The sequence below is a fragment of the Trachurus trachurus genome (genome assembly GCF_905171665.1).
Source record: "Trachurus trachurus genome assembly, chromosome: 8".
Taxonomy (NCBI): Eukaryota; Metazoa; Chordata; class Actinopteri; order Carangiformes; family Carangidae; genus Trachurus; species Trachurus trachurus.
The window spans coordinates 12315585-12340848 of NC_139905.1; the positions used below are offsets into that span (position 1 = coordinate 12315585).

Below are 25264 nucleotides of genomic sequence, written 5' to 3' on the forward strand. Positions count from 1 at the left end.
AAGTAGGCTACTGGAGCTGTGCATAGAGCCCATTGGCAATCAATCAATAATTTAGCAAAATGGGCTTTATGCACAGCTCCACTACTTCCTGAAATAAACCAGCTCCTTTATTTCCTGTCTTACATTATTGGACAAATTGATTAATCCAGGTGTGTCTGACCATTGTTGTGAGGTCAGACACACCTGGATTAATCAGTTTGTCCAATAATGTAAGACAGGAAATAAAGGAGCTGGTTTATTTCAAGAAGTAGTGGTGCTGTGCATAAAGCCTATTGGTTGTAGCCTAATTTCCTTTTTTTCAATCACTTTATCAATTATAATTTCAGAGTGTGCTGTTGCCCCCCCTCCTATAATAAACTGCTACTTCCAGGGGCATTTACCCCCCACGGCCCCACCCACCCCCTCTGGGGCCCCTGGTCATGTTCACCACCTGTAATTTCAATATTGAACATCATCCTAAACCAGAGTATTTTTTGCCTAAAGTTTACATTAACTGGGTTTTCTGAGTGGCGTCACACTGGTTGGCCTCTAGGTGGCGCTGCCGGGTTGTTTTTGTACCGGTGAGACCGACGGGGCTGTGTGCTGGGCCGGGGCCGGGCTGGGCGGCTTGCCAGCTGGGTTAATGCCGTGAACAGTCACCGCGGTGTTGGCTGCTCCGCCGCCACAGTCTCCCAATGGTAACTGGATGGAGGAGGAGGTTTAACTCGTTTGAAGCTGCTGCTGCTGCTGCGGAACAAGAGGACTGAAAGACATGAGCTGAGGAATTACACGCTGAAAGAAACAAAGAAAGCAACAAAAAACAACACAGGATGTAACGTGGAGGGGGAAAAAAACGCAGAACAGGAGGAGGATGTCAAGAAGAACAAAAGAGACTTCTTGTTGTTGTTTTTACTCGACTCTCAGCGGATTCAACTAACCAGCGGCTAAACCGGGGCTAACGTTAGCCACGCTACGGGTACAGTTAACCAGCTTCAACTAGTAAATCTCTTTAATTATCAAACATTTTAATTGTGAAAAAGACCACAGTTCTCGTCTAGTCGGGGGGTGTTGACTGTTAACATCGCAGTAAGACCACCCCCCCCCAAATAATGACCCAACTCTGTTAGTTAGTTGACAGATTAACAAGCTAACTAAGCTATGCTAAGCTACTAGTTTTGTCAAGTTAGCGAGCGGGTTGTGTTTGAAACTGATAATGTAGTGAAATATATGCAGCCTTTATATTTTGTATTTTTTAGTGAATAATTAAATATTTCTAATTGGCATCGGCGAAATGACACTTTAAACTTTTAACAGGTATGTTTTTATAAGATAAGATAGACTAGCTTCCGGGGTGCTCGTGCGCAACAATAATGATTCTTTTTGTTTTGTTTCTGTTTTGTTTTGTTTGCTTTCATCCCGACCCGGGCACAGACAGGCAGGCAGGCAGAGAGACAGGCTTTATGAAGAGGAGGAGGAGGACTCCCCTGCCTGTTTCAAACAGTTTCGAGCATCGCTGCTGCTTGTTTGTCTGCTGAGCGCATCTCATTGACGTTTAGCTGCTCGTCATGGCAGCGGTGGTGAGCTACTCTCCCCCGTGGTGGGTGAACCTGCTCCACAGACTCCCCCACTTCAACCTCAAATTTGAGCAAACCAGCAGTGATTTCCAACCAGAGGACTGGACATATCAACAGGTAAAAAAAACAACAACAAAAAAACAAAATCACCCTAACTAACTTCATTGCTTTGTTATCAGGTGACCCTGAGCAACCTAGATATTATGTTGATGATTAAATGTTTTAATTAGTAGCTTGTGTACATGAGCAGTTTGTGAGTTCAGTGCCCACTTTTTTTTATTTAGGGGTGTGTGGTTGTGATGGTGTAGATACATATGATCAGTGACAGATGACCTCTTTCCACCTGTTCTTCCGCTTCACCTTTTGATCCATGTCGCCATCTGTGTGAAGCCCTTTTATCCATGCCTTGACCTTTTCCAGACACCAACCAGCTGGCATTGTATAGTCTGAGCCAGCTAGGCCACCTAGGTTGGGCCGAGGTGACCTCAAATGTTTATTTCCCTTTAATAACAAACAGTTTATGTTATTCCACATGAGTAACATGTTGACTTTGACGTGCGCTTGTGGTAAAGATCCGTATTATACTCAGATTAAAGAGGTCAAAGTGGTCACAAGGGTCCAGAAGGCGTCTGCACAGCCCGGTGAACAGCTTAGACTGGGGGGAGGGGTGATCAGCATGACATTTGCTTCAAATAGTTAATATTAAATAGAAGCTCTGATTGTGGGTCAGGTTTTATAATAGCATTAGTATCAAGTTTACTGCAGTTACTTATTTATCCGGGTGCAGCTGGTTTCTGTTAACCATCGACTGGGTGCAGGTTATTCCTCTCTGCAGAGAGACTGTGCATGTATCCTGCTTTTAAAAGTCAGAAAAACCGAATAGTCCAGTGTCAGATGGCTCAGCCTTAACTTCAGATTACATTGCATTCTTTTTGGTTTTATGTTCAACAAAGAAATCCCTTACCATCTGCGAAAGCTGGGTAATACTTAAATTCTGTGGAAACAGCTGATTCAGCAGCTCAATTAACTTAATCCCATGTCTGGTAAGATAGCAAGTTTTTTTTGTTGTTTGTTGTTTTTTATGGACACATCAAAGAGGAAAATATCTCGACATTATTTGATCATAAAGTCGTTATCTTTAGTTCATTAATGAACAGACTTTGTGTTCCCCTTTCAAAAAACGCGTCATTACTGAATCCTCTGTGGCGTTGTGGTTTTTAGAAGTCCTCTGTGAGGCAGGCAGGGTGATTAATGTGTAGCATGCCAGTTTCAGAGAGAGCGCTGGCGGAGGGAGTGACAATAGATAGACAGGGAGCTCTTACCAGAAGTGAAAACTGTCAGACATGGAAGAATTTATAGTGTTAACAACGCTTCCCTTTTGCTATGAAAGTGCGATTTTGAAAATCCAGAAGTGAATCACACTTCCTAAGAAAAGGGAACCGATCCAGACAGTCCGCGTCAGCTGTGTTGGCGTGTGGTGATGTTTTAACCCTTTGCACAGACAGTAAATCAGTTAGTTCAAGTGGTTTAAGTTTACACTCCCCTTTACTTGGGTAATTCACAGTCTTCAATTGGTTATTGATTTAGTTGGAGCTAAGCAGAAACAAATTAGCATTTTAAAGGAACGTATTGTAACACTGTCTGTTTGCTGAAAAACCATGATTGTCCCACTTTACTTTTAGTGTGTAGCTCTCTGAGGTATGATTGTGAATCTTTATCCTGGTGGAATATGGGACGGGTTCATTGACTGGATAATGGCTACAGCTGTGTTTGTGTGACGCTCAGCGTGAAGAGCGAGAACTTCAGCATAAACAACACCAGTGTAAAAATGAGAGTGTTCAGAGGAGGAAGCCTGGTGTATTCGATTAAACCCTAATGTGCATTTTATTAAAACGTGTGTGCAGCCAGTTCAGCTGTTCAAGCGCATTATCTCTCACGGCTCTCACACATTTATCTCGACAAAGGCAACATAAAAGTGGTCATCATTAGGCTAGCTCGCTAAACCATAATTATTAACCTCCTCAGATGACAGGCTGCTAATTACACAGCGCTCTTAGTCAGGCTTGAGGGGAAGTCTTGTCGTGTCCAGATGGCTGAGCTGTCATGGTGTCTCACTTTTGTCTTATATGGAAGTGATGCATCAAACCTCACACGCAGTGGGAGTATAGCCTCTTACTCCTGGATCGCCTGCTTGGCTGAACCGTGCAGAGCAACATGCAGGAAACTGAATCATTCAATGGCATTTCAGTCTGATAAGCAACTTTGTCTTGCTTGTCTTACAGTCAACATTAAACTGGCCAGACTTTATGCTGTTGAGCCTGCAACTGCTCACTGGTTCCCACACACACACTGGTGTAAACAGTTCGATATCCACTGCATCGGGGTGTGTCTAGTGTCCGTTGCTGCTTTCGTTGCTTCATTGAGGAAAACCGAGCAAATGCAAACAACACTGGATTTTTTTCCCCAAAACAAAAGTGGCAGGATGTAAATCTGCGCCAGCCCCAAATCCTCAAGAGTGTACAGTGAGCACAGAGGCCTTCTGTGTGACCTACATAAGAAGAAGTACTGCTGTGGGCTGAGAAGTGTAACGATCACTGTACAGTATATTTCTCCATAACTGGTCAGTTAAATTCTGCCAGTGCAGAGTGATGGCAATGGTAATATTTAGTAGATAACACCAGTCTTTCATTTTAGAGTTGTGTAGCAAGTGTTTATCGCTGCACTTCTTTCACACATCATTTTGTAACACCCTCTCTCTCTCTTTCTCTCTCTCTCTCTCTCATTTAAAAGCAGCCTTTCATTGTGGGCTTTTCAGTTGTCTCAAGCAGTTAAAGTCCACAATTAGCTCTGTATGTCTTGGGGCCTTAATGAATAGGCTGTTCTGTACTTCATCAAAATTGAAAGTGGCCTTCTCATTGTTTTGTTTTTTCTTTGTCAAATCACAGGGAAGATGGGCTCTATTATAGTGTGTGCTTCAGGGTGCTTGTGCACAAAAACATAACTGCAGCTTTTAATTCAGAACAATGGGGAAGGCCACTGTAAGCTTCTTGTTGCACACAGTTTTTATTATTACAGATTGTGGTGGACACAAATCAAGAAAAGCTTTTTGAAGGCCATTATCCTCATCGTTATTGACATGTAAGTGGTCAATAGAGTTGGACTTTCCATAACCGCCTCCTTCTGTCCCATCAGTCCATCCTGTTATTGGGAGGTGTGGCGCTCGCCTGTCTGGCCCTCGACCTCCTATTTCTACTCTTCTACTCCATTTGGCTTTGCTGCCAGCGGAAGAAAAACGTGGACCAGCAGCCCAGCGCCGACTGCTGCTGCACGGCCTGGTGTGTCATCATAGCCACACTTGTCTGCAGGTGAGCATGAACACAAGGTCACAATGTATCCTCAGGAATGGTTGCTTACTGTTGTGTTGTACTGTTTCATTTAACACGTGATGTTGATTTCTCTTATCCCAAAACATGAGAGTTGTAATCACACAAATCGGTGCATCTTTCAGAGAATTTGTATCTGAACTCTCTGAGTGTTGGGGCATAAATGGGAGTAATGAGTTAAAGCGCATGGTCTTGCTATAGGTCACCCACCATTTTCTTCTGCATGTGTTTGAGAGACCTCAACAGGAAAAAGGCAAAGCAGCTCTCAGGAGTAAACCCTCAAGATGCACGCTGTCTGCATTTCTTGCGAATGTCAGGTCCCAGTTGTGCTTTTGGTGGTAGCCACTTTGCATTTACACAAACACAAAGACACAGGAAGAGGCACAACATCAGCCTGACAATCTTGGCTGAATATTTAAATCGTGTGGTCAGCACTAAAACCAGAGGCAAGAAGAAGCCTGAGACGACAAGAAACAACCCGTCTCCCTCTGTCCTCAGGGTACAGAAGAAGAAAAAACAGCCAACAATGGGTTTGAGATTCTTTTTAGTTTTCTCAGTATTTTTGTAAAATACTGTGGAAATGTAAATTTACCAAAGCAGAAGAATATGCTTGCAATGTTTGACCGAGTTTCATCACACACACGCAGTGTACCCATGCTGAACTTGAATAACATTTCAACAAAACAACATATTATATAACCTAGCAGTGTAATTGCTACCCAAAAACTGCACATCTAAGGCAGAACTAACATCTAGACTGACAGCCCCACTTTTATCATAAAGATTTACAAGTACATTTAAGTTATCCCATAATAAAAAGAAAACTGCTGCTACTATTACTGTATCTTGGGTAGTTGCAGTCACACAAACCCTGTACGTTAATGCTGAGTGAATTTATACATGTATAATTAAACACAATAGGAACACTTATATACATTGACTTAAGTGTTACGTTATCCTATTTTATTTTTTAATTTTGAAAGCGATAGTGTGAGAACTGAACCATCTGGACATGCTTTCCATCCTTGAACACTGCATTTGTTTCCTGTTCCTCCTTCTGCTGATGGGCCACTGGAGAGCCATCACGGTCGATTCGGAGTAGCACAAAGAGCTTGGGGACCTGATGAGTACAAGAACTGCATCATAATCACTGTATCAGTGTGTACTGGTACCCACGCACAAATGTTTTTAGTGGAAGCAAGTAAATCCAAGTTGGAGACATTTCAGGGCTTTGTTCTGTTTTGCTTTTGTTCTTCTGACAGGAGAGTCCATCCTTTGGCATCACTACACAAAGCCCTGTACTTCTCTTAAGGGTATTAGGATTGCCTTTATTTTCTTTTCCTGTTTTTTTTTTTTAGAGTGCAGAATGAGCAGCACAGTTTTCCACAGGTACACATCGCAGCAGGGAGGGAGTTCGGTTTTATTTTTGTGATGATGACACCACCGCTTCTGTTCACCCTTATTCACACTACAGAGTGTGAGAGGAAGAGATTAGCAGCCGTCCAGGAAGAGGGAACCCCAGCGATGGCAGGCTGGGCGCTGTTAGACTTGGAGCGACTCGCTTATCATGATCGCGCTTGATGAAATCCACCCTGGCATAAGACGGAAGTTGGCCAAAAGACCAACAGCTGCAGAAGAGATAACTTTAGATATATTATTATTATTTTTGTAGCTAAAATAGGAAGAAAACAGGAAGCTTTCACACTCTGAATAGCTTCCACTCTCCTCTGCATATCAAGAGAAAAGATTGACAGTTGTAAACAAACAATTTATCAATATTCTCCAGCGTGTTTTTCCTGTGGATGTACCTCAAGAAACTGTTGCCCGTGCATTTGCCGGAACTGTTTTTCTGCAACCTGAGGCCTGTCTGTGCAAATGAGAGCTGATCCCCTGCCTCAGTACGGCCTTTGTCAGCCCTAGTGAGGAGTTTGGGGCATAGCTGGTCCATTCCTCTGTGTTTCCATGGTTCTGTATGGAGTCTTTCTGCTGGAAGCTGAAAGGAGCCTGTTGACTGGGGTCCGCGCCGACAGGGTTAACGTAGAGTTCACACGCCTCTCCCACTGCCTCGCTGCTGCCCCCCCCTTCACTCGCTCTCCTCTCCTCTCTGTGTCTTTTTTAGCTAATCCCTCCTCCTCACCACCACCCTGTCTCCCCTCCCTTTTCCTTTTGTCTCCCCTCAGCGCTGGCATTGCTGTCGGTTTCTATGGGAACGGCGAGACTTGTGATGGAGTGAACCGGCTGACGTATTCCCTGCGCCATGCAAACCGTACAATCACGGGAGTGCACAAGCTGGTAAGACTGGAAGCAGAAATTATACCAACGTAATCAATAATTCATCAGCCTTCTGCCACGAGCAGCCCTGGTTTCCACTATCACTAGAGCTTGTTGCAGTGAATCTGAGCCTCAGCCATGACCTTCTTTGTCCCTGCGATGATTGTAGGTGTATGACAGTACGTCCTCACTGAACCAGACAGTAGAGAGCGATCTGCAACAGCTTGAGGCCCAGTACGCACAGCATGCCGACTACCTGTCCATCATCCAAAAGCTGCAAGGCCAGCTGGACGAGCTGGTCAGACAGATGGTGGAGATTCCCTTCTGGGACAACACCAACATCTCCCTGGAGGAGCTTGCCGTCAAGATCGAGCTGTTTGACTGGTACAGGTATGTATGTCTGCAACGAGCAGCTTCCAACAAAAGACGGCATACAGAATAACACAACATGCAGTTAAGAATGGCAGCAGCAGCAGCAGTGTTGATAAACTTGATACACCCATGATTCATTTGCTCCACTGTTAAACTTACATCCCTGCGAAGACTTGACTGTCACTCATCTAAGTTCAAATAATGTTGAAAGGTTGAAAGTTAGTCAGGCCTCTTCCCTCGACAGTACTCTGTTGGATATCTGTCTGCAATCAAATATCTGAGTGAACCCAAAGCAGGAAGAAGAACTTACCAAGAATTTAAATCCTGCCTTGAGTTTCTCAGTTTATTAAAAGATATTGAAGACAGTGTTGTGTCAGTCCCTCTGGGCTGCGCTGAGTTCGCCTACATGTGCCTAAAATTATAAATATGCAAGTGGCTCAGAGTTTAGTTTTTAGTTTCACAGTCTGGGAGACTGCTGTTAATTCAAAGCAGAAATGACATGAGATGAACATTATCAATGCAAATTAAGGTCATTCATGTTGTCCAGATCTGTGTAATTTCTCATCTCATGTTTTATACATGCACATTTTTACATAGCAAAAGTGATATTGTGACATCCTTTGAACAGTGTTAGAAGAAATCATTAAGATTGCTTTTAGGAGGAAGCTCTACAGAGAGATGGTTTTCTGTGCTGCTCTCAGCCATTTGTTGTTAATGGCATTTGTCTGCACAGGTGGCTGGGCTACATAGGCCTGCTACTGTTCGATGTCCTCATCTGCCTTCTGGTGCTGTTCGGCCTCATTCGCAACTCCAAGGGAACGCTTATAGGGTGAGTCTCGTCGTGAGATCATGGCCACAAAGACACTCGAGGGATAACGATTTTAACTCTGGTCACATAATGAACAGAAATGAAACCCCTGACTCATCAGAGCCAGGATGGATTTGTTTCCTTATAAAACAGTGGCCAGGTCACAATTCATTTTGCACCACCTCAAATCATAATATCTTCAGTATATTGATTACTTAAATGAATCTTTGTGACACTCTCCACAGGTTTGCCCTTATTTTTATTGGTTAATCCCTATTTTGTATCATATACAGAAAAATGCAACACAGTAAATTCAGTAGACGATTATATTTTCCCCTTTAATAGCAGATAAAGGCACATTTATGATTATTATTTTAAAATGTATATGTATTTATTCACAGCAGTGGTTCAATTTATTCCTCTGTGGACATATCAGTGTATATATTTTTATTTATTTTTCTTTAAAACCGCGCCTCTCCCATTGAGATTCCATAATGACAGTATTTAGCTGCATTAAATTTAAATAATTCATGCAGTCTGTGGTGTGAGTCATTAAGTGTCGATGGGCCTACGCAGCTCCACAGCCGTCCTTTCCTCCCCCTCTGTTTTTCATTTACATCAGTAATTATTTTCATTGTGCATGAATCGAAAATAATTGACCAACACACTTTCCCAAAGTCTGAGTCGTTGAATATGACGTTTAGTCCGACTGACACTTGAGAAACCAAAGTTTTTACTTTAAATTGTCTTGACAAAATAATAAAAACTTTTCAATGCATCAACTTTCCATCACAGCTTTCCATTGGCTAAAACAAAGACATTGGAGGTTTAAACTGCTTTACCCACAAAGAATAATATGAAACGTGTCGTCTTGTACACGGTGTTTGATTGTTGATGTGCACATAAATGACGCTGCAGGTTGAAAACACTTTAGTCTTCACACCTCCTCTTGGTCTCCCCAGGGTGTGCTTGTTTGGTGTAGTGGCCCTGGTTATCAGCTGGCTCTCCCTGGGGCTGGAGTTGGCGGTCTCCGCGGTGAGTGTTTCCATCAGAGCATGATCCTGTTTTCCAGGTAGAGCTACACACTCGATTGCGTATAATTGGATAACACAATTTTTGTGCGCACAGCCAACGACGAAGGACTCTGTTGACGAGTTTAAATATTTAATGTGTGCTGAAATACACTGAGTGATCATTAAAACAGAAACACTTGTATGATGCTTTTCTGTGCAGCATCATTCCCCACTGAAGTAGACCGCAACAACTACCATTGATAAAATGTGTTTGTTGGGAAGTATGATATTTGAGGAAATAATATATTAGACTGTATGAGGCTGTGCAGCAAAATGGAAGTGGGGGGTTATTTTTGTGGTTACTCAGCATTTTCCAAAAATCCTCAAGTCTAATGATGGTGATTAAGATCTGTGATCACAAGCAAAAACAACTGGGATTAGCTCTGTAGCCATAACATAGTAGCCCTTGTTCTCAGGGGGCCAGAGCAGCTAATTCAGGGCAGAGAAACTATTTAAATCCAGACAACAAATCCACAATGTTCGCATTTTATTTTTTTTAATGACTTAACGCAAACTCACATTCTTATTCTGTTTATTTTCCAGGAGGTTGAAAAACACTGATGAATGTGAATATTTATGCAAATTAAACATTGATGCGCGGGATTTCCTCCCCTGCAGATGAATCAGTCTTCACACCTAAATGGGCTTAATTTAGTTGTTGCGATCTGTCTCAGCTGAGCCACAGTCAGCCTGTGGCGTTGGGAGTGTTTTTAAAGCTGTGATCAATTACTCCCATGTTACATGGAAGATGACGGTGCATCCACAGTCGTGTCTGCGACGCCACCGTTTCACACTATCTACGACAGACTGGCGGCACGGTGGCACAGTGGTTAGCACTGTTGCCTCACAGCAAGAAGGTCCTGGGTTCGAATCCCGGGCCGCCCAGGTCCTTTCTGTGTGGAGTTTGCATGTTCTCCCCGTGTCTGCGTGGGTTTCCTCCGGGTGCTCCGGTTTCCCCCACCACAAAAACATGCCAGCTAGGTTAATCCTCCAGTCAGCGCCCCTGACCAAAGGCACTGGCTCATAATCTGGAGTTGGTCCCCGGGCGCTGCACCGCGGCTGCCCACTGCTCCTCAGGGATGGGTTAAATGCAGAGAAAGAATTTCACTGTACTAGCTGTATATGTGACAAATAAAGTACCTTTACCTTTATTGTTGTTAACATGAAGTGAAAATGTGTGACTGTCTTGTTTTTTTGTTTTTTCTAGACCTCCAGTGATTTCTGTGTCGCACCTGACACATATGTTACAAAAGTGGCATCCCAGTACGGAGTCGTCAATCAAGGTATGAATCGCATACACACAGGTAGAAGTGTTATTCATATGCATCTTGTAAAGAGAGGGCTTTGTGTTCACTCAGGCAGCTCTTCAAAATGACGAATATTAGTCATCTAAAATTGCACAGGACGCGTTATTGTGCTGCAGTGAGACGGCATTGTTGCGGAGAGCTGGGACTCGGTCTTGTTCACGGCCCATAAAAAGGCTTCTAAATTTACTGGCACATCTGCAGCAGGGTCAAGGGGGCGATGGGAGGCCTTTTTAAACAGTACAGAAGTCTCTCTGTCGCATCTCATTTCAGTAATTGCCCAATCTGTCTCATGATGGGATGCGTGTAAGAGGGGAAAAATGGTGCCTTGGGTTTGTGTGTGTGCAAGGCAGAGTGTATGAGGGAGATAAGGACAGTGGAGGAGGGGGGTCGGAGACAATATATTTCCTGCATCCCTCTTTAGTTGTTGGAGAAGCCAAATGAAAAGATGGTGTTTTTCCCCCCCGAGCTTGTTTTCTGTCCTTTCTCAGCAAAATGGGGTGATTTTCTTGAATACACAATTCAAGCTTTTGGGCAGAAGATGGGACCTCAGCTGTAGATGTTGCACCATATCCATGAGCACCAACTTCGTCTTTGCACTGGACTGCATTATTCTGCTGCTGTGAAGCTGTATTTTCCCCCCGGGGGCTGATTCATGCAGTATGGGGGTTTTCACTTCTATTTTTTCCCCCTGAGTCACGTGTTAACTGTTCAGCAGCTCAAATAAATCTCTATCTGGTTCATTGAAATAACTATATCTCTAATAAACATATCCTTACATACGGTACTTACTTTTACCAACAAATATCAGCCGACGAAAGATAACTTGAACTTAGCTCTTATTTTTCCTTCTTGGCTCTTTCCTGTCTGAAATTGCAGCAGACAAACCTCTTGATAACACAAAGAGTGTTATTACTACACTGGATTTATTGCTTTCCTCCCCTGGATGGCTGTTATATTTTCTTGAACATGCATCATTTCAACAACACTGGCTGTTATTTTTCTGCCCTCTCTTTTCTCCTCATCAGTGTAATAAGACAGTGCGAGTGTTTCTCTGCTATTCTGCCAGTTTTGTTTGTAAAAACCTGTATTTTTGAAAAATGATGCACATTTTTCTTCCCACGACTTCATAGTAAAATATGCAAATCTGAACAACTTGAGCATGTACTCAGAGGCCAGACTCTCTGCAGAACATTTGCTTGTTCAGTTTGGTAGATAACATGGCAGCCAGCAGTTCCTCATGCTCGGAAAACCTATGATAACAAAATATTCCGCGAGCATTTTCTGTGAAGCTCCAGGGAACACCGGAACCAGATTTGTTTTGACTCTCTAACCCTGCCAGAAATTTTTTAACCTGCTGGGATAGTGCACTGCCAAATCTCTGTCCAATAAGCAGGCTCCCTGTGACTGGAACCATGGCTCACTGATAATCAATCTGATCGTAAAACAGAACAATGTCCCTGTCTTGTCCTCTGCTTTGTCTGGTTCTGAGGTTTTCGTCACCGGGTCCTGGGCAGAGCGAAGTCTTCATTTTCTGCTACGTTGAACAGCAGTGAAAGAAGAAATACTTTCGACACCAAGTAGCACAAAAACTGTGATGAAGCATCAGTTTTTCCATCCATTAACCAAAAGTCAGACGACAGGAAATCTGCTCTTCCTGACATTTGCACGTGTGGGTGGATGTATGCGAGCTGGATCGACAGAAGCTTGCTTGATATGTACTTTTTTTTGCAGCGGAAATTCTCCTCTAATGCTCAACTGTGTGGGAAAGGAGCTCCTGACACAGCAGAGTGTGTGTGTTTGTGTGTAGACGACGTCACACGCACCATGTGTTAGGTCGGTGGTGGTGGTTTTCTCACAGCTTGTGTTTGTGGACGTTGCTGTCGCTCTGTAATCGCCTGCCTTCCCATCTCATCCACTCCTACTCAGTGTTATATTTTAGAGGAAATAATTGAAGTGGGGGTAGCAATATCACGTGAAAGTGCCAAACCTTAGCTTTGTGGCGTCGTACTCTTGAGCGGCGAACAAGTTCGGTCATGACGTTATTTAACCATATCTCCAGAGATGATGTAACCGCTGTTTGTGGAGTTCTGCAGGAGGCTCTGCAGTAAGAAGGGTTGTACCTAAGCCGCTCCACTGGATGGTCGCTGCTGGAGTTTTTGCTGCGTCAAGGGGAAAATCACATTAATTCATTCATTCTATTACGACACACGTGAACCTTTTTATTCGCTTGGAACATTTCACCTCGGAGCTCAGGATTAGCTCAGCGGGCGCACGGTTACAGCAGCAATCAAGCTCTCACAGCTCAGCAGGTAGCATGACAAGACAGATGTAGAAAAGAAAATGGAAATCATTCTTGCCTGCAAGAACAAAAGAGCAATAGCTTAAGCAGTGTACAGTGTAGTGTTTAATAAGAGGCGCCAGAATTAATAGACATCACGCTTGTCTTTTTAAAGTGCAGATAATGGATATACAGAGAATTATCACCTGGATCTGCGGCTCCCTTTGGTTTTTACAGAGCTTTACAGTGAGTTTCGGCTCATTGTTTAGGTGTGAGCCACAGGTTTATTGTTAAGATTCACTCCCACTGCTCTCGTAGTGTTAATTTCACCCTCAGCAGGCGGCTGCAGTCAGAGTAAAATGGTATAAAAACCCTCTGTACTCTACCTGCTCGGAGCCAAACAGCAGCAACAGCCAGCTGGTGAACATATTGGAGCATTGAGCAGTTAAAGAGCCTGATACGTCCTTCAGGAGTTGGTAGAAACAAAAACAAAAAAAAACCCAAAAAACAGAGCTAAATGAAAGGGAATATTGGAGTTACACTTGCCATTAAGATGAAAGTGCATCTCTAAATGAACAATAATGTCGCTGTGTAGTTGCTGAATGTTTGCATCAGCAAGTGCTTGTTAACAAAAACCACCAAACCAACTTGAAAGGTGATGATTTGTCAGTGAATGTACCACGAACAAAACTTAAAAAAAAAAAAAAAAAGCCTTTAATTGCTGTGTGAAGCTCCGCTGCTGCACTCTGCTCACCCTGGTCCGTAAACACTGTGTTCCTCTCAGCCCCAGCCAGCCCCCTCCTCTGCTTTTCAAAGTAGTCCAGTGTCTGGAGCTGAGCCGCTGCCGTCTGAAATCCAAACAACCATGTAGTTAAGACTGCACAAACAAAACAAGCTTTATGTTGACTAAGGCTTGACTTGGCTTTCACCAGACAATTAGTCTATTTATCACTTTGTTAATCAACAGGAAATAAGTAAACGGCTTTCCTGATGCAGTTCACGAATTGTTGGACCATTTATGTATTTGCTGTCTTTTCTTTGCCCCGTATGTCCTGATTTATTTTGGGGTTTGGACAGTTTGAAAGATGCTGACCTCTTAGGGAATAACAGAACAAAATGATGATGTGCAGATAATGTGGTAATAAAACTAAATAATTGTTACTTTCAGCCATACATGGGAATTTATATGACTTTGCTTACATGATCTGTTCTGTTCCTCCTGTCCTTTGACTCACAGAAATCCTGCGGTACTACCTTGGCTGCAGCTTGGAACAAACCAACCCCTTCCAGCAGGTTTGTTGCATATATAATACGTTTTTTCTGTTCTGTTTGCTTTTCAACATGTTAAATCTAACCAGTTTTCTCTGGTAAAGTTATTAGATAGCGTCTGTAATGCTCAGATCTTGGTAGACTCCACACACCATGGACATATCCATTGCATGATTAATGACTTTGTTGCTGGTAAGAATTCAAGTGGGCACAATGAGTCACTCCCATTGCCCCAAAGGCCTTTTTCCCATGCAATAGTACAATACTTCCCATTCTGCCTTGCAGGAAAAAGTGATGCAGTGAGAGCAGCTTTTCCTTAGTGTCTCTGTGCTGATAGCATGCGCCTGTGTACTTCAAAGTGTTTGTGTCGGTGATGTTGTGTAAAAGCAGAATGTCACATTTTAGTGGGAAATCCATAGTTTGCTTTAATGGACTTCCTACATTTTTTTCTTTCAAGCTGCATGAATAAATCAAAACTTTTGAGTGCTGCTGAAGTCCAGGCGTCTATTATTAGTACAACTTCTATAGACAAAGAAGTGATATGTATAAAAAAGTCTTTCATCTCGCATCTATAAGCTGTCAGCCGCGCTTTCACCACACGTCCAGTCGGCTACAAAGGAAGCTATCAGCTGAGGGTTCTTGGCAATGATTAAAAATGAAAATACATTTGAGATGTTCTGTGCTGCTACAGTATTTATGTTTTTATTTCAGAAGCTTTCCGGGAGCCACAAAGCATTAGTGGAGATGCAGGATGATGTGTCCGAACTGCTCCGCTCTGCCACCAGAGAGTACAAGCAAACCAAGGTAAAGGCTTGCACCCACTGCCCCCCCTCTCCCCTACATAATCAATACACTCGTCATTACAAATGGCACGTTACAGGGTGTCTGTTATCCCCCCCTCATGCCCAGGCCACTACTAGCTGTCCCGTCCTGTACTATTGTATCATTTGTGATGACAGAATATCCCAAATGAATGGGACCAAGCGACTGAGCTGCAGAGGAGTGCAGCGCACCTGTCCACATAAAGATCTGCTGACAGCCCACACCTGGGACCTGCTTTATGTCCATTTAGCCGCATTAGGCCTTTCACTGGCTCTTGTCAATACAACACTGTGGCATTGTCCACCGCTGGTTCTTACACTGTGTTGACAGAGGCACAAATGAGAGCTGACATTGGGAATAGAGAGAGACAGAGAGAGAGGGAGAGAGGGAGAGGGGGGCATATTTCTCTTCACATGCCCACACAGAAAAAATGTGCTGAAGTTGTGGAAAACGTTCCTATCAGGTAAATCGGACGTATTTTCTGCCGAAGCTGTGACGAAGACGGGAGACAGTATCAGACATGAAAATCTGCTTTTTCAGCTGGAGCAGCTGTGTCCTGTTGCATATTGATGAAAGAGGCATCCCTGATGAATATGCATAGACTTGATAATAAGTGAATTAATCACTTAAAAAAAACAAAAAATGCTTGCTTTCTTTTTTTTGCAACCATGTCAGCTCATTCTTGACAGGAGCAGGAAACTGCTACTTGACTGTAGTTGCATTTTTTTGTAACGTTTTCATTTTCAATGTTCTTGTTGTTGTTGTTGCGGGTGGTCGTAACATCCAAGTATCTGAAAGTTGGATTTCAAGTTGAGCCTTTTTTCAACAATGTTATTTCCTCTTTCAATTCCAGGGAAGTTTGGAGGAGATCCAGGGGATACTGAACACCACGGAGATCAGCCTACATCAGCTCACAGCGCTGGTGGACTGTCGCAGCCTGCACATGGTGAGCATGGAGAGGGGGGAAAAACTTACAAGGGAGGACAGCGGTGTCCCACCACGTCTGACGAGAAAAGACCCGGAGATTGATTTGTTGTGACATGTTTGTGGCACAGCTTAGTTGCATTACAAAATAACCCCTCTTTTGTGCTTGTGCAGCTGACTACACCTGTCACCGCAGATAACATTTGCTTCCTTGTATGCAAGCTCTTGTCCAATTGGTGCTGGCAGTGTACCATTTATGAAGCTGGGCTGAATGATGAGTACTTGGCTGTCGCTGCGCTGTGGAGGATTTTTCCCTCAGTGGTTTCCAAACTTCCAAGTGCACACGTGTTTAGTGGAGCTCTTTTCTTCCTGCTCTCTCTCTCTCTCTTTCTCTCCACTGCCCCTTTATTATGCCGAAGCTTATTATTTCATGAAAATTAGACTACCTTCAGTCAAATGCGAAATGTGTTTTCCGCCGTGCGGTGCATACAGAATGAAGATTCTCAGCCACGATAATGGATAGTGGAGGCAGCGTAGTGCTTCTTTCAAAAGCTAGGTAAAGCTGTACTGTTTTCCCTGTAGTTTGCCAACAGTGAGCTCATTGGTTTGACCTAGTTTAAATGAGAACTCACAGCGGATGCATTTTAAAGACCCTTGGATCCACACGCTGAAATTTAGAAACAGCAGCCCGAGCTTTTTTACAACTTCTACGTGTTTGTTTTGCTCTTTTCCCTCCCATGTTTATCGAAATGCTTTAGATCTTTGAATGTTGACTCTGATCTCTTTCTACATGCCATAATTAAATCTGTGCCCCCCTCTCGTTGCAGGACTACGTCCAGGCAATGACGGGTCTGTGTTACGACGGACTGGAAGGCCTCATCTACCTTGTGCTGTTCTCCTTCGTCACCGCTCTCATGTTCAGCTCCATTGTTTGCAGCGTTCCTCACACCTGGCGGGGCAAGAGGTAAGACTTTTCCAGCGCAAACCAACAGTAAACCCTCCTTAAACTCACGGGAGCCTGCATAAAAGCTTTTAACATGACTTTGTGTACGGGACCGTGTGTACAGTCAGAAATAATTCAAGAGGATAAGCTTATCAATTAATTATGGCTTCAGAGCATTTCTTCTAACCCTTTTGTTTTGACACGACATGGGAAGAAGACAAAGTAATTTAGAAAAGAAAAACCTCTACACAGATAGGGGGAACATGAATATTTTTGTGTAAGACTTGTGTTTGTTTGCTGTTCAAAGACCGGCTGTGTTTACCAGTGGGACGAGTCCAGGAGGCTCCAGCTGCTTCCTCAAATAGATTACTTCCCGTTATCCACACTAATTGTGCAGGGGTTGTCCTAAATCTATCACAACCAACCGCCTGAGCTGGTGTCGTTCGCGGCGGCTGCGGCGGCGGTGGAGGGGTGAAATCAGAACGATTCTGTATCAGCAGCAGATAAGGGTTTCCAGGATGGCCAGGAGGAAAAGTGGTTTTCCCAGCCGCTGCCGTCAGCTCAGCTGCACCACGTAATTAACTGATCCCTCTTTGCTGTTTGAGGAGGAGGGGGTGTTGATGTTGATCAGTTTGATCTCAGCTGGAGCTTCCTGTTATAAAGCAAAGGCTTACACGCTCCCAGTCTGTTCTTCTCAGTGGTTGCTGCTAAGCTCGTCCTGTTGTTACGGCTGCTATGCTGCTTTCAAGCCAATGCCTTTGAGCCTACCTGGAATTACTGCTTGATATGGCATGTCATTAATGTTTTACAATGAATGATATCATCTCCAGTGGTTTTATTGATCTCATCAAGTCATTAAGGAGTTGGTCACTTTGTTGGTCATGTATATTCAATTGAAAATGTGATGTTGAGTGTAACTCTATGACCTCATGGATCAGACATGCCGGAAATGGATTGTGCCTGCCATGAACACAAGGGGGAGACAGACAGGCTCCATCATTGTTGCCTATTGTATTGTTACCAGACTCATTCTCACTATTGAACCTCAATATTTGCATGTTAAATCACATATGAAAGCTACAGTTCTTCTTTATTTTACAGTAAGCAAATGTATTTATTGTAAAGATGCAACAGTAATTGTCCTGGAGAGAGGGAACCAGTAAGATAAGTCTATTTATACAGTCTTTGTTCAGGCCCATTAGGTCAGTGGAAAACTGCATCTTTTTTTTTGCTTCAGCGGAGCATTAATCTTGTTTCCTCTCCCTCCGGCGGTGAAGAAACTGAGTCAAAACGTGACTGAGAGAAAAAACACAAAACGTGACCACATGGCATTTTTAATGCTCCTTTGTCATCATCAGTCAGTTAGGACAGGGGGTCCCTCTGGTGGCGGTGTTGGGTGGTGGTGTTACAGTGTTGCGGTCTGTCTGTTTCTGCAGGAACGAGGAGGACAGCGAGGACGAGTCTCTGAGCCACGGGGGACGGCCAAACCACGACAACCTGTATCGGGTCCACATGCCCAGTCTGTACAGCTGTGGCAGCAGCTACGGCAGCGAGACCTCCATCCCCGCCGCCGCCCACACCGTCAGCAACGCACCTGTCACAGAGTACATGTAAGTCACGGCTGCTTCACGCTGTGATTCATCCGAGGAGAAAGCAGTGCTAAGTGAAAGGCAGAAGAGGCAGTTAATTTATTTTCACAACACCGACCGTGTTGGTGGCAGAGAGGCTGATATTGGATACTTCATGTACTAAGGAGTCAGATTATACTTCCCCAGAGAGAAGCTCGGTTTTCTTCTACAGTCTTGGCCAGCAGATGCAGCTGTTGCTCTCCAGTTGTGAAGCCTGTGAAACCCAAATCTCTCCGCCAGATGAGTGAAGCCCACTGTTAGGGAAAGTGTGGGAGGGGGTTGTCCCCCTAGTTTCTGGCCCTGTGTTGGTATGCTGAAAGCTGACTTGGAGAGTTTCATGTATACAGTATATTGTTTCACATCTGGAAAGCAGTGTAAAAATGGATTTACACTGCACTTGTGTCCTCGTTGTGTTTGATCTCACTGTGTTTTAATTCAACAGGGCTCAGAACGCCAACTTCCAGAACTCCCGCTGTGAAAACACGCCACTGATCGGACGAGAGTCTCCTCCCCCCTCTGTAAGTGTCGCCACCCCTTTGAGAATATGAGCACTTTCGGAGCACCTCTGCCCTTTTTCTGATTAACAAAATAAATCGGCAACTATGGAATTAGAGGAACTAAACTAAGGAACTGAACCAGAAACTTTACACATTTTTATTTACGTTGCCAAACAATCCAAAGAAAGACAGAACAGGCAAGTTAAACAACGGCAGCGCCATCAAGTTCATTTTTGTCTTTACAGATACAGAAACAGATAGAGATACAGAAAACTTTATTTATCCATTAAGGGAATGACATAAATTCATTAAAACATACATAAAGACAAATACGCACATACCAAATATACTGTATGTAGATGAATAAAACAGTATTTGCACCATAGATTACTTTTACTGCTGCAGGCTACTGCATTGCACTAATTTTAAATTCAACTCTCAATTCAACAGCCTAATAGCAGAAGGAACAAATGACTTGCGGAGGACTAAGGAGCAAATATACTGTTGCACCTGAAGCTGCTGTGCTGACCGTGTTTGACTTGTCAGTGACAGTTGACCCCAAATAGCTCCAACAGAAAGAAAAAGTATGAGACCAGGGAGTGTTTTGCACTTGGAACAAACGTAGAGAATGAAAAAACAATGAAAAACACAGATTTAGTTCCTTAGTTCCTCTAAAGGTTGTTGGTTCTCTGGGAAATTTCCAGTGGGGGAAACACCCTGTTTAACAACACAGATCTGTACCGTGTGTTTTTATGAAACTTAACTCATCAGCCACTGACACATAAACATGTCAACATGGTTTTAACGGTAATTGCTACTATGAGAGTATGATAGTTTTATAACTGGGCATTTGGGTAACCAGTATATACAGAGATCCATCGTACAGAGCTCTGATAAACATAGTATGATGATCTCACTCAGTCCTGACAGCTGAAAGTGCTTTGTTTGTAGTGTTTTCTGTCAGTCTGCACCATGTCCATCACTCGTACTCATTCTGTTGGTGATGTTTCAGTCATCAAACGTTGAGCAAGCAACGTTTTTTTTAAAGATAAATAGTACGTAAGGAGAAAAAAAATCCTCTCACTTCCTGGTTGCTGTTTGTCTTCATGAACTTTGTCTGATGTGAATCTCAGGACTGAAACTTTGTCAGCAGGATGAATTCAAGCGATGGAAAGAGTGCAGGTTTTGTTTGTCCAGAGATTTTGATCCTAATGCAGCTGTCACTTTGTGATGTGAAAGAACTTTTTTTTTTACCGACAAATTTGACACAGTTTGCAGATGTTGACAACAATGTTAGAGAATGTATGAAGAGCCCACCAAGTTATTCCCCTCCTGCCCCCTGCCCCCTCCCCCCACCACCACCTCGGCCTGACCCCCCTCCACCAGATCTCCTGCCTTCCCTTGTGTCTGTGTCAGCTGGGACCTACAGTAGACGCTGCTTTGTGTTACTTCTCTACACTCTTCTTCTTTCTTGTCGTTTTTTTTTGTTGTTTTTCTGCGAATCCATACAGTTGTATTTGACTGCCGCGGACAGTAACAGCGGTCACTGCTGGCAGTTAAAGCCTTCGGAGAGTTCAAGATCGTTTTGGTAACCTCATCTGCTAAGCTATCAGGTACAAAAAACATGCCCGCCTCCTCCACCTGCTGGCCTGTTCCTCCTCTGTACCACCTCCCAAACTCCCAGCTCTACTTCCACCCTCTGTTCAGGTCCTCACCAGGGCTGCTGGACCCCCTCCTCCCTCCACCCTCAACCTCAACCTCCCTCTGTCCTGACTCCTGTCCCACCTGGTGTCTCACCTGATGTTTGTTTCCTGTGGCCCCGGGCTGCATGATCCCCCTACACCCCCCCCTGCACCACAGATGCACTGGGAGGAACACGTGAGGCCGCCCCGAGGCTCGCTGTGATCCGGTTCAGATCTGAGTCATTATCAAATGGCCGAGCAGTTAAACTGTTTCTCTTTACTTTACTTTTTTTTATTTGCACATTATATAACCTGCATAAAGAATGAAAATAGTGAAATTAAACATTGTGCAGGAGAGGTGGAAGCCAAAAAAGGCTTATGAAAATACCTCCCTTATGTCAAAAACAACAACAGTGGTGGTCTTAAAGTAATAAGATAATACAGAAATCCATAACATAAAAAATAGAAAAGAAAAAAAGACAAATTAACATGGCAAAATTAAAGATACTGAATTAAAGAAAGAAAGAAAAAACAACAACAATTTACATAAACAAATGAAAGGTACAAATTGACAGATCCAGAAGTGTTTCTCTGATCATGTGGAACTGCTTTGTCTCGTTTCTGGGGGTCCAAGATATGACACACTTTAGTTTGGTTCAGTTATTGGGTGTGTGATAGAGAGATAACTACTTGAATGTGCCACTCTTTGTACGGCCTTTCTGTTAGTTGTCATGAAGGCAGTTTAATACACACAGAGCAGGTTGCTTACCACATGTCTTTTTTATTTCCCAATAGTCTCTAGACTGCCACTTTCAACTATACATATACATATGTATTTTGCCATATTTGAGGAAATGGTACACAGTTAGCACAGTTATATTTTCAGTCTTTTATGCTCTCTAAGTCAAGAGTCATTAAATTTACACTTAATATTCTAGTTTTCAAAATGTGAGGTGTTATTATCCAGGACGACAAAGAGACCTGATGGTTTGGGATAGAGGGGACAAAGAAGACACAAAATACACATATTTTTACATTCAGTGTGAGGATGTAATTTAATACAACATCTAGCCATGATGAGTAAATACCCAGCTGACCATGACACAAAAGACATGCAGCTCCAGAACCTCGAACATTTCAAGTTTTCTTTAGAAAGAGACGAATCCAGAGAGTTAGCTGCACATCAAATGGTCGCTTGTGAATTCATTATACTTTTTTAACGGTGCCCTTTTATACATTATACTTCTTGTTTGAGCCGTATAGAAATACAAATGGAGTGTAAAAACAAATCCACATGTGCTGATAGTTAAAAATGATATGTATTGCATTAATAACAGTAACTCAACATGGCTCTTCTTCTAATTTCATTAATTTAAAATAACACTTGTGTGGAGCGTGGGGGCTCGGTGGTCTGTAGTTTGTGCGTGGGGAGGCCCACAGTGTGTTAGCATGTTGTTCAGGTCAGGTTCTCTCAGGTAAGTTGAGCCGTCCACGGTCTAAACGGCTCTGACGGTTCATCACAACACAAGAACGTAACAGCTGAAAAGTCGACGTAGTGTCTCCACAAGTTTTGAGATGCAGCCTTTTGTGCTTGTGCCGCCTGTGTATATCTAAAAAAAAATGCATGGGTGCATCCTACATGTTATATGAATGCCCTGCCCTGTTTACGTGCACGAAGGTTCACCACAGAACGTGAAACAATTTCAACTCTAGCGTTGGTGTGTATTTCTTCAGCTCCCTGTGCTCTGATGTCCTTGTCGTCCTCAGCTGTCGCTGTGATGTTGTTTCTGTATTTGAATCGTTGACGTCCCCTTTAGTGGAGTTCATAGTCTGGAAGGTAATCTGTGTAGGATTTTCTCTGATCTGTCGGGTGAATTGTTTTCCGTGGCACTTTACTGTGATGTTGCTTCACTGCAGCGTTTGATGTTTTATTTACCAACGTCTTAACTCAACAAAGTGCTGGTCCTTTGAATCTGTTTGCTATTCCAGACAGAGGATTCTTTTTTTTTTTAAAGCTGTAAAACCTCTATCTTTCAGTTTCAGTTCAAATCCTACATGGAGTTTGTGTTGTGTGTCTTTAAAATAAAAATGTAAAAAAGACAGGAGTGATTTTACCCCTTTACGAGCTAGAAATAGCAAAATCCCGATTTTAATTTTCTTCTGTGTGTCACTTTGTGTTTCTCTCCCACAGTACACCTCCAGCATGCGAGCAAAGTACCTGGCCAACAGCCGACCAGAACCCAACACCACCACCACCCCTCCAGCGCACTAGACGCCACTGGACTCGTCCTTCCTGCAGCGCCGACGTCTCTAAAGTCACATTCGATCACTCCTCCTCTACTCATTCCTCACAACACCACCGTTTACTCTCTCACTCGACTTTAACCAAACGTGCTTCGTGCTGGTTGGTTAAAGCACAAAAAAAAAAGAAAGAAACTTGACGACTTCATTTACAGCTCATCTCAGTTATCTCATGCAGATTACTGTTCCTCCAGTTCCCACAGTCCTCGGCTGGTGCTTGGAGTTGATCTGCACTCTGATGTGACGGAGCCTGGACCTGACTCTCACACTCCAATTTCATTTTTTATTTTTTATTATTTTTCTCTACACATGAACGCACCGTGACACCATAGCCGTCACACCTAACAAGGCATTGCAGTGTTGAGGACTCTGGAAGTGCTCATAGACTAACGCTGATTACTACTGGTTGTTGATTTGTTATGTACAGTACTGTACCGCAACCTCTCCCTCATTGCCTTACACATAAATCCAGGAGGAGTCGACAGTTTACCTCCCAGCTGAGGAGTAGATATTACATTACATCACACACCACACAGTGACCATAGATCAAACCATCGTAGTGTAGGTAAATTTCACAATGCATCAACTCAGTGGCTCAGGTTTTCCTTCAGCTCGTGGAAACTTTAAAAAACAAAAATGCAAAGCTGATATTTGCATTATTCTCCTCTTAATGTTGACATACTGTATATCACTCGTGTACATCGGCTCGTGTTTGCATTTTGTCTTAATTCAGACGTTTGGGACCAGTTTTCCTGCAGCGTTGCACGTCGTACAGGTCTGAAATTCTGAAATCTTTTTGTTTTCTTGGGACACTTTTGATTTCCTGTGGCATTTTCTTTTTTTCTTTTTTTTTTCTTTTTACAAGTACATGACATTTTTGAGCCACTTTTTCCACAGCAGTGACTGTAACTTGTGAAGCTGTGAACTTGATACTCTCAGAGGATTTGATAAGGACAAAGATGAGAAAATGAAATGCGCTGGAATGACGATGATGATGTTGATCCATAAAAAAAAAGAATTTGATGAGAAGTTTTTATACTACTGGAAGCTGATTTTTTTTTTTTTAAACGCCCTTTGAAGACGATGGTGAAGCACTGAAATACAGAAGATGTCTTGTGCATCATTACTCCAGACTTTTCTAAGATAATTTGCAGTGCCCTCAAGTCACCAGACTGCTTGTAATTCTCTCCACGTCTCGGCTTCGTCTCCCTCAACAGAAGTGGGAATTGTTAAACACTCGTGTCTCTTCTGAGTCCGTCAGGCGACGATCTCCTCAACCAAACGCAGCAGTTCAGAGTCAAAATGCCACTCACTGATTATCTCAACAGGAAGGAAAATATGCATATCACAGTTCCTCAGACAATTCCCCCCCCCCTGCCCATTCCCCCCCAGAGGAACTTGATGCATTGGCAATGCAGTGTGTCTCACAAATGTGTTTTAGCATTTATAACAGCGGTAGAAAAGGGTGAGTGGATGCTGTGAAGGGATTGTGATAACTCTGCTCTCTGTATGAACTGGAAATTGTTCCTGTTGAAGCATGACCATCCTTCAAATGTGGAATGATATATTTGTACTTCTGCTGCTTGCTTCTCTTTAGATGTGCTTTGTGACCAGTACAACAGGTGATTCTTCTTTTCTTCTTTACTTTTTTTCTTTCTTTTTTTTTTTTAGTCTGTGCCAACAAGTTAAGCACAACTCTTGCTATCTAATGATCTTTTTAAATGTCTTTACTTTTAGGCCTGTTTGTAAAGTTGACAGCTCCTGGTTGCGTCTGCGACTTAAAAAAAAACAAAAAACATTTATGCTCTGCAAGATGTTATTACACTTATGCAGTCTTATTTCTGTTTTTCGTAGTGGTCATATTCTCTTTGTTTGTAAAACTGTAAACATTTACAAAACGGAGAAAAAAGAAAAAAAGAATAGCTGAAATTGCCGTTTCATTTTTAATTGTCTTCAAATCCTTATTTCACATTTTTAAACACTTTTTTTCTATTTGATTTGCTTTTAGATTTGTTTTTTAAATTTTCATTTTTAGAATCTGTGTCGCTTCATTAATGTGAATATGGTAAATAGATTTTAAGTTTTCATTTTTTTGTTTGTTTTCTGGTAAAGGAAAAAAATCACTGTAGATTTAATCGTGTTTTTTTTTTCAT

At 42.9% G+C, this 25264-nt stretch overlaps 1 protein-coding gene across 5 annotated transcripts; it reads left to right on the forward strand.

Annotated features, from left to right (window-relative positions):
- The first annotated feature begins 640 nt into the window (after nucleotides 1-640).
- ttyh3a (tweety family member 3a) lies at nucleotides 641-25233 on the forward strand. 5 transcript variants are annotated; one of them, XR_014595582.1, is made up of 17 exons: nucleotides 641-955; nucleotides 1411-1670; nucleotides 4746-4918; nucleotides 7117-7228; nucleotides 7377-7597; nucleotides 8313-8408; nucleotides 9350-9422; nucleotides 10668-10743; nucleotides 14283-14338; nucleotides 15026-15118; nucleotides 15990-16082; nucleotides 16888-17024; nucleotides 18440-18613; nucleotides 19074-19149; nucleotides 20640-20741; nucleotides 20836-20930; nucleotides 23002-23061. XR_014595582.1 is itself a non-coding variant. In XM_083977866.1 (16 exons), exons 2-15 carry the CDS (start codon nucleotides 1545-1547, stop codon nucleotides 20718-20720), a joined length of 1587 nt encoding a protein of 528 aa, XP_083833992.1. In that variant the 5' UTR covers nucleotides 641-955; nucleotides 1411-1544; the 3' UTR covers nucleotides 20721-20741; nucleotides 20836-21832. The 5 variants fall into 5 exon arrangements, 4 of the variants coding, with proteins under 4 accessions (XP_083833992.1, XP_083833990.1, XP_083833989.1 ...); XM_083977866.1 differs by lacking the exon at nucleotides 23002-23061 and having other exon boundaries at nucleotides 20836-21832; XM_083977864.1 differs by lacking the exons at nucleotides 20640-20741; nucleotides 20836-20930 and having other exon boundaries at nucleotides 641-978; nucleotides 23002-25233.
- Nucleotides 25234-25264: the final 31 nt, after the last annotated feature.

Excerpts from the sequence above, each read along its gene's own strand:
- ttyh3a (XM_083977864.1), top strand. The coding sequence starts at position 1,545 with ATGGCAGCGGTGGTGAGCTACTCTCCCCCGTGGTGGGTGAACCTGCTC. Across the intron at positions 4,919-7,116 it reads ATAGCCACACTTGTCTGCAG|CGCTGGCATTGCTGTCGGTT; the intron begins GTGAGCATGAAC and ends GTCTCCCCTCAG. Across the intron at positions 7,598-8,312 it reads GAGCTGTTTGACTGGTACAG|GTGGCTGGGCTACATAGGCC; the intron begins GTATGTATGTCT and ends TTGTCTGCACAG.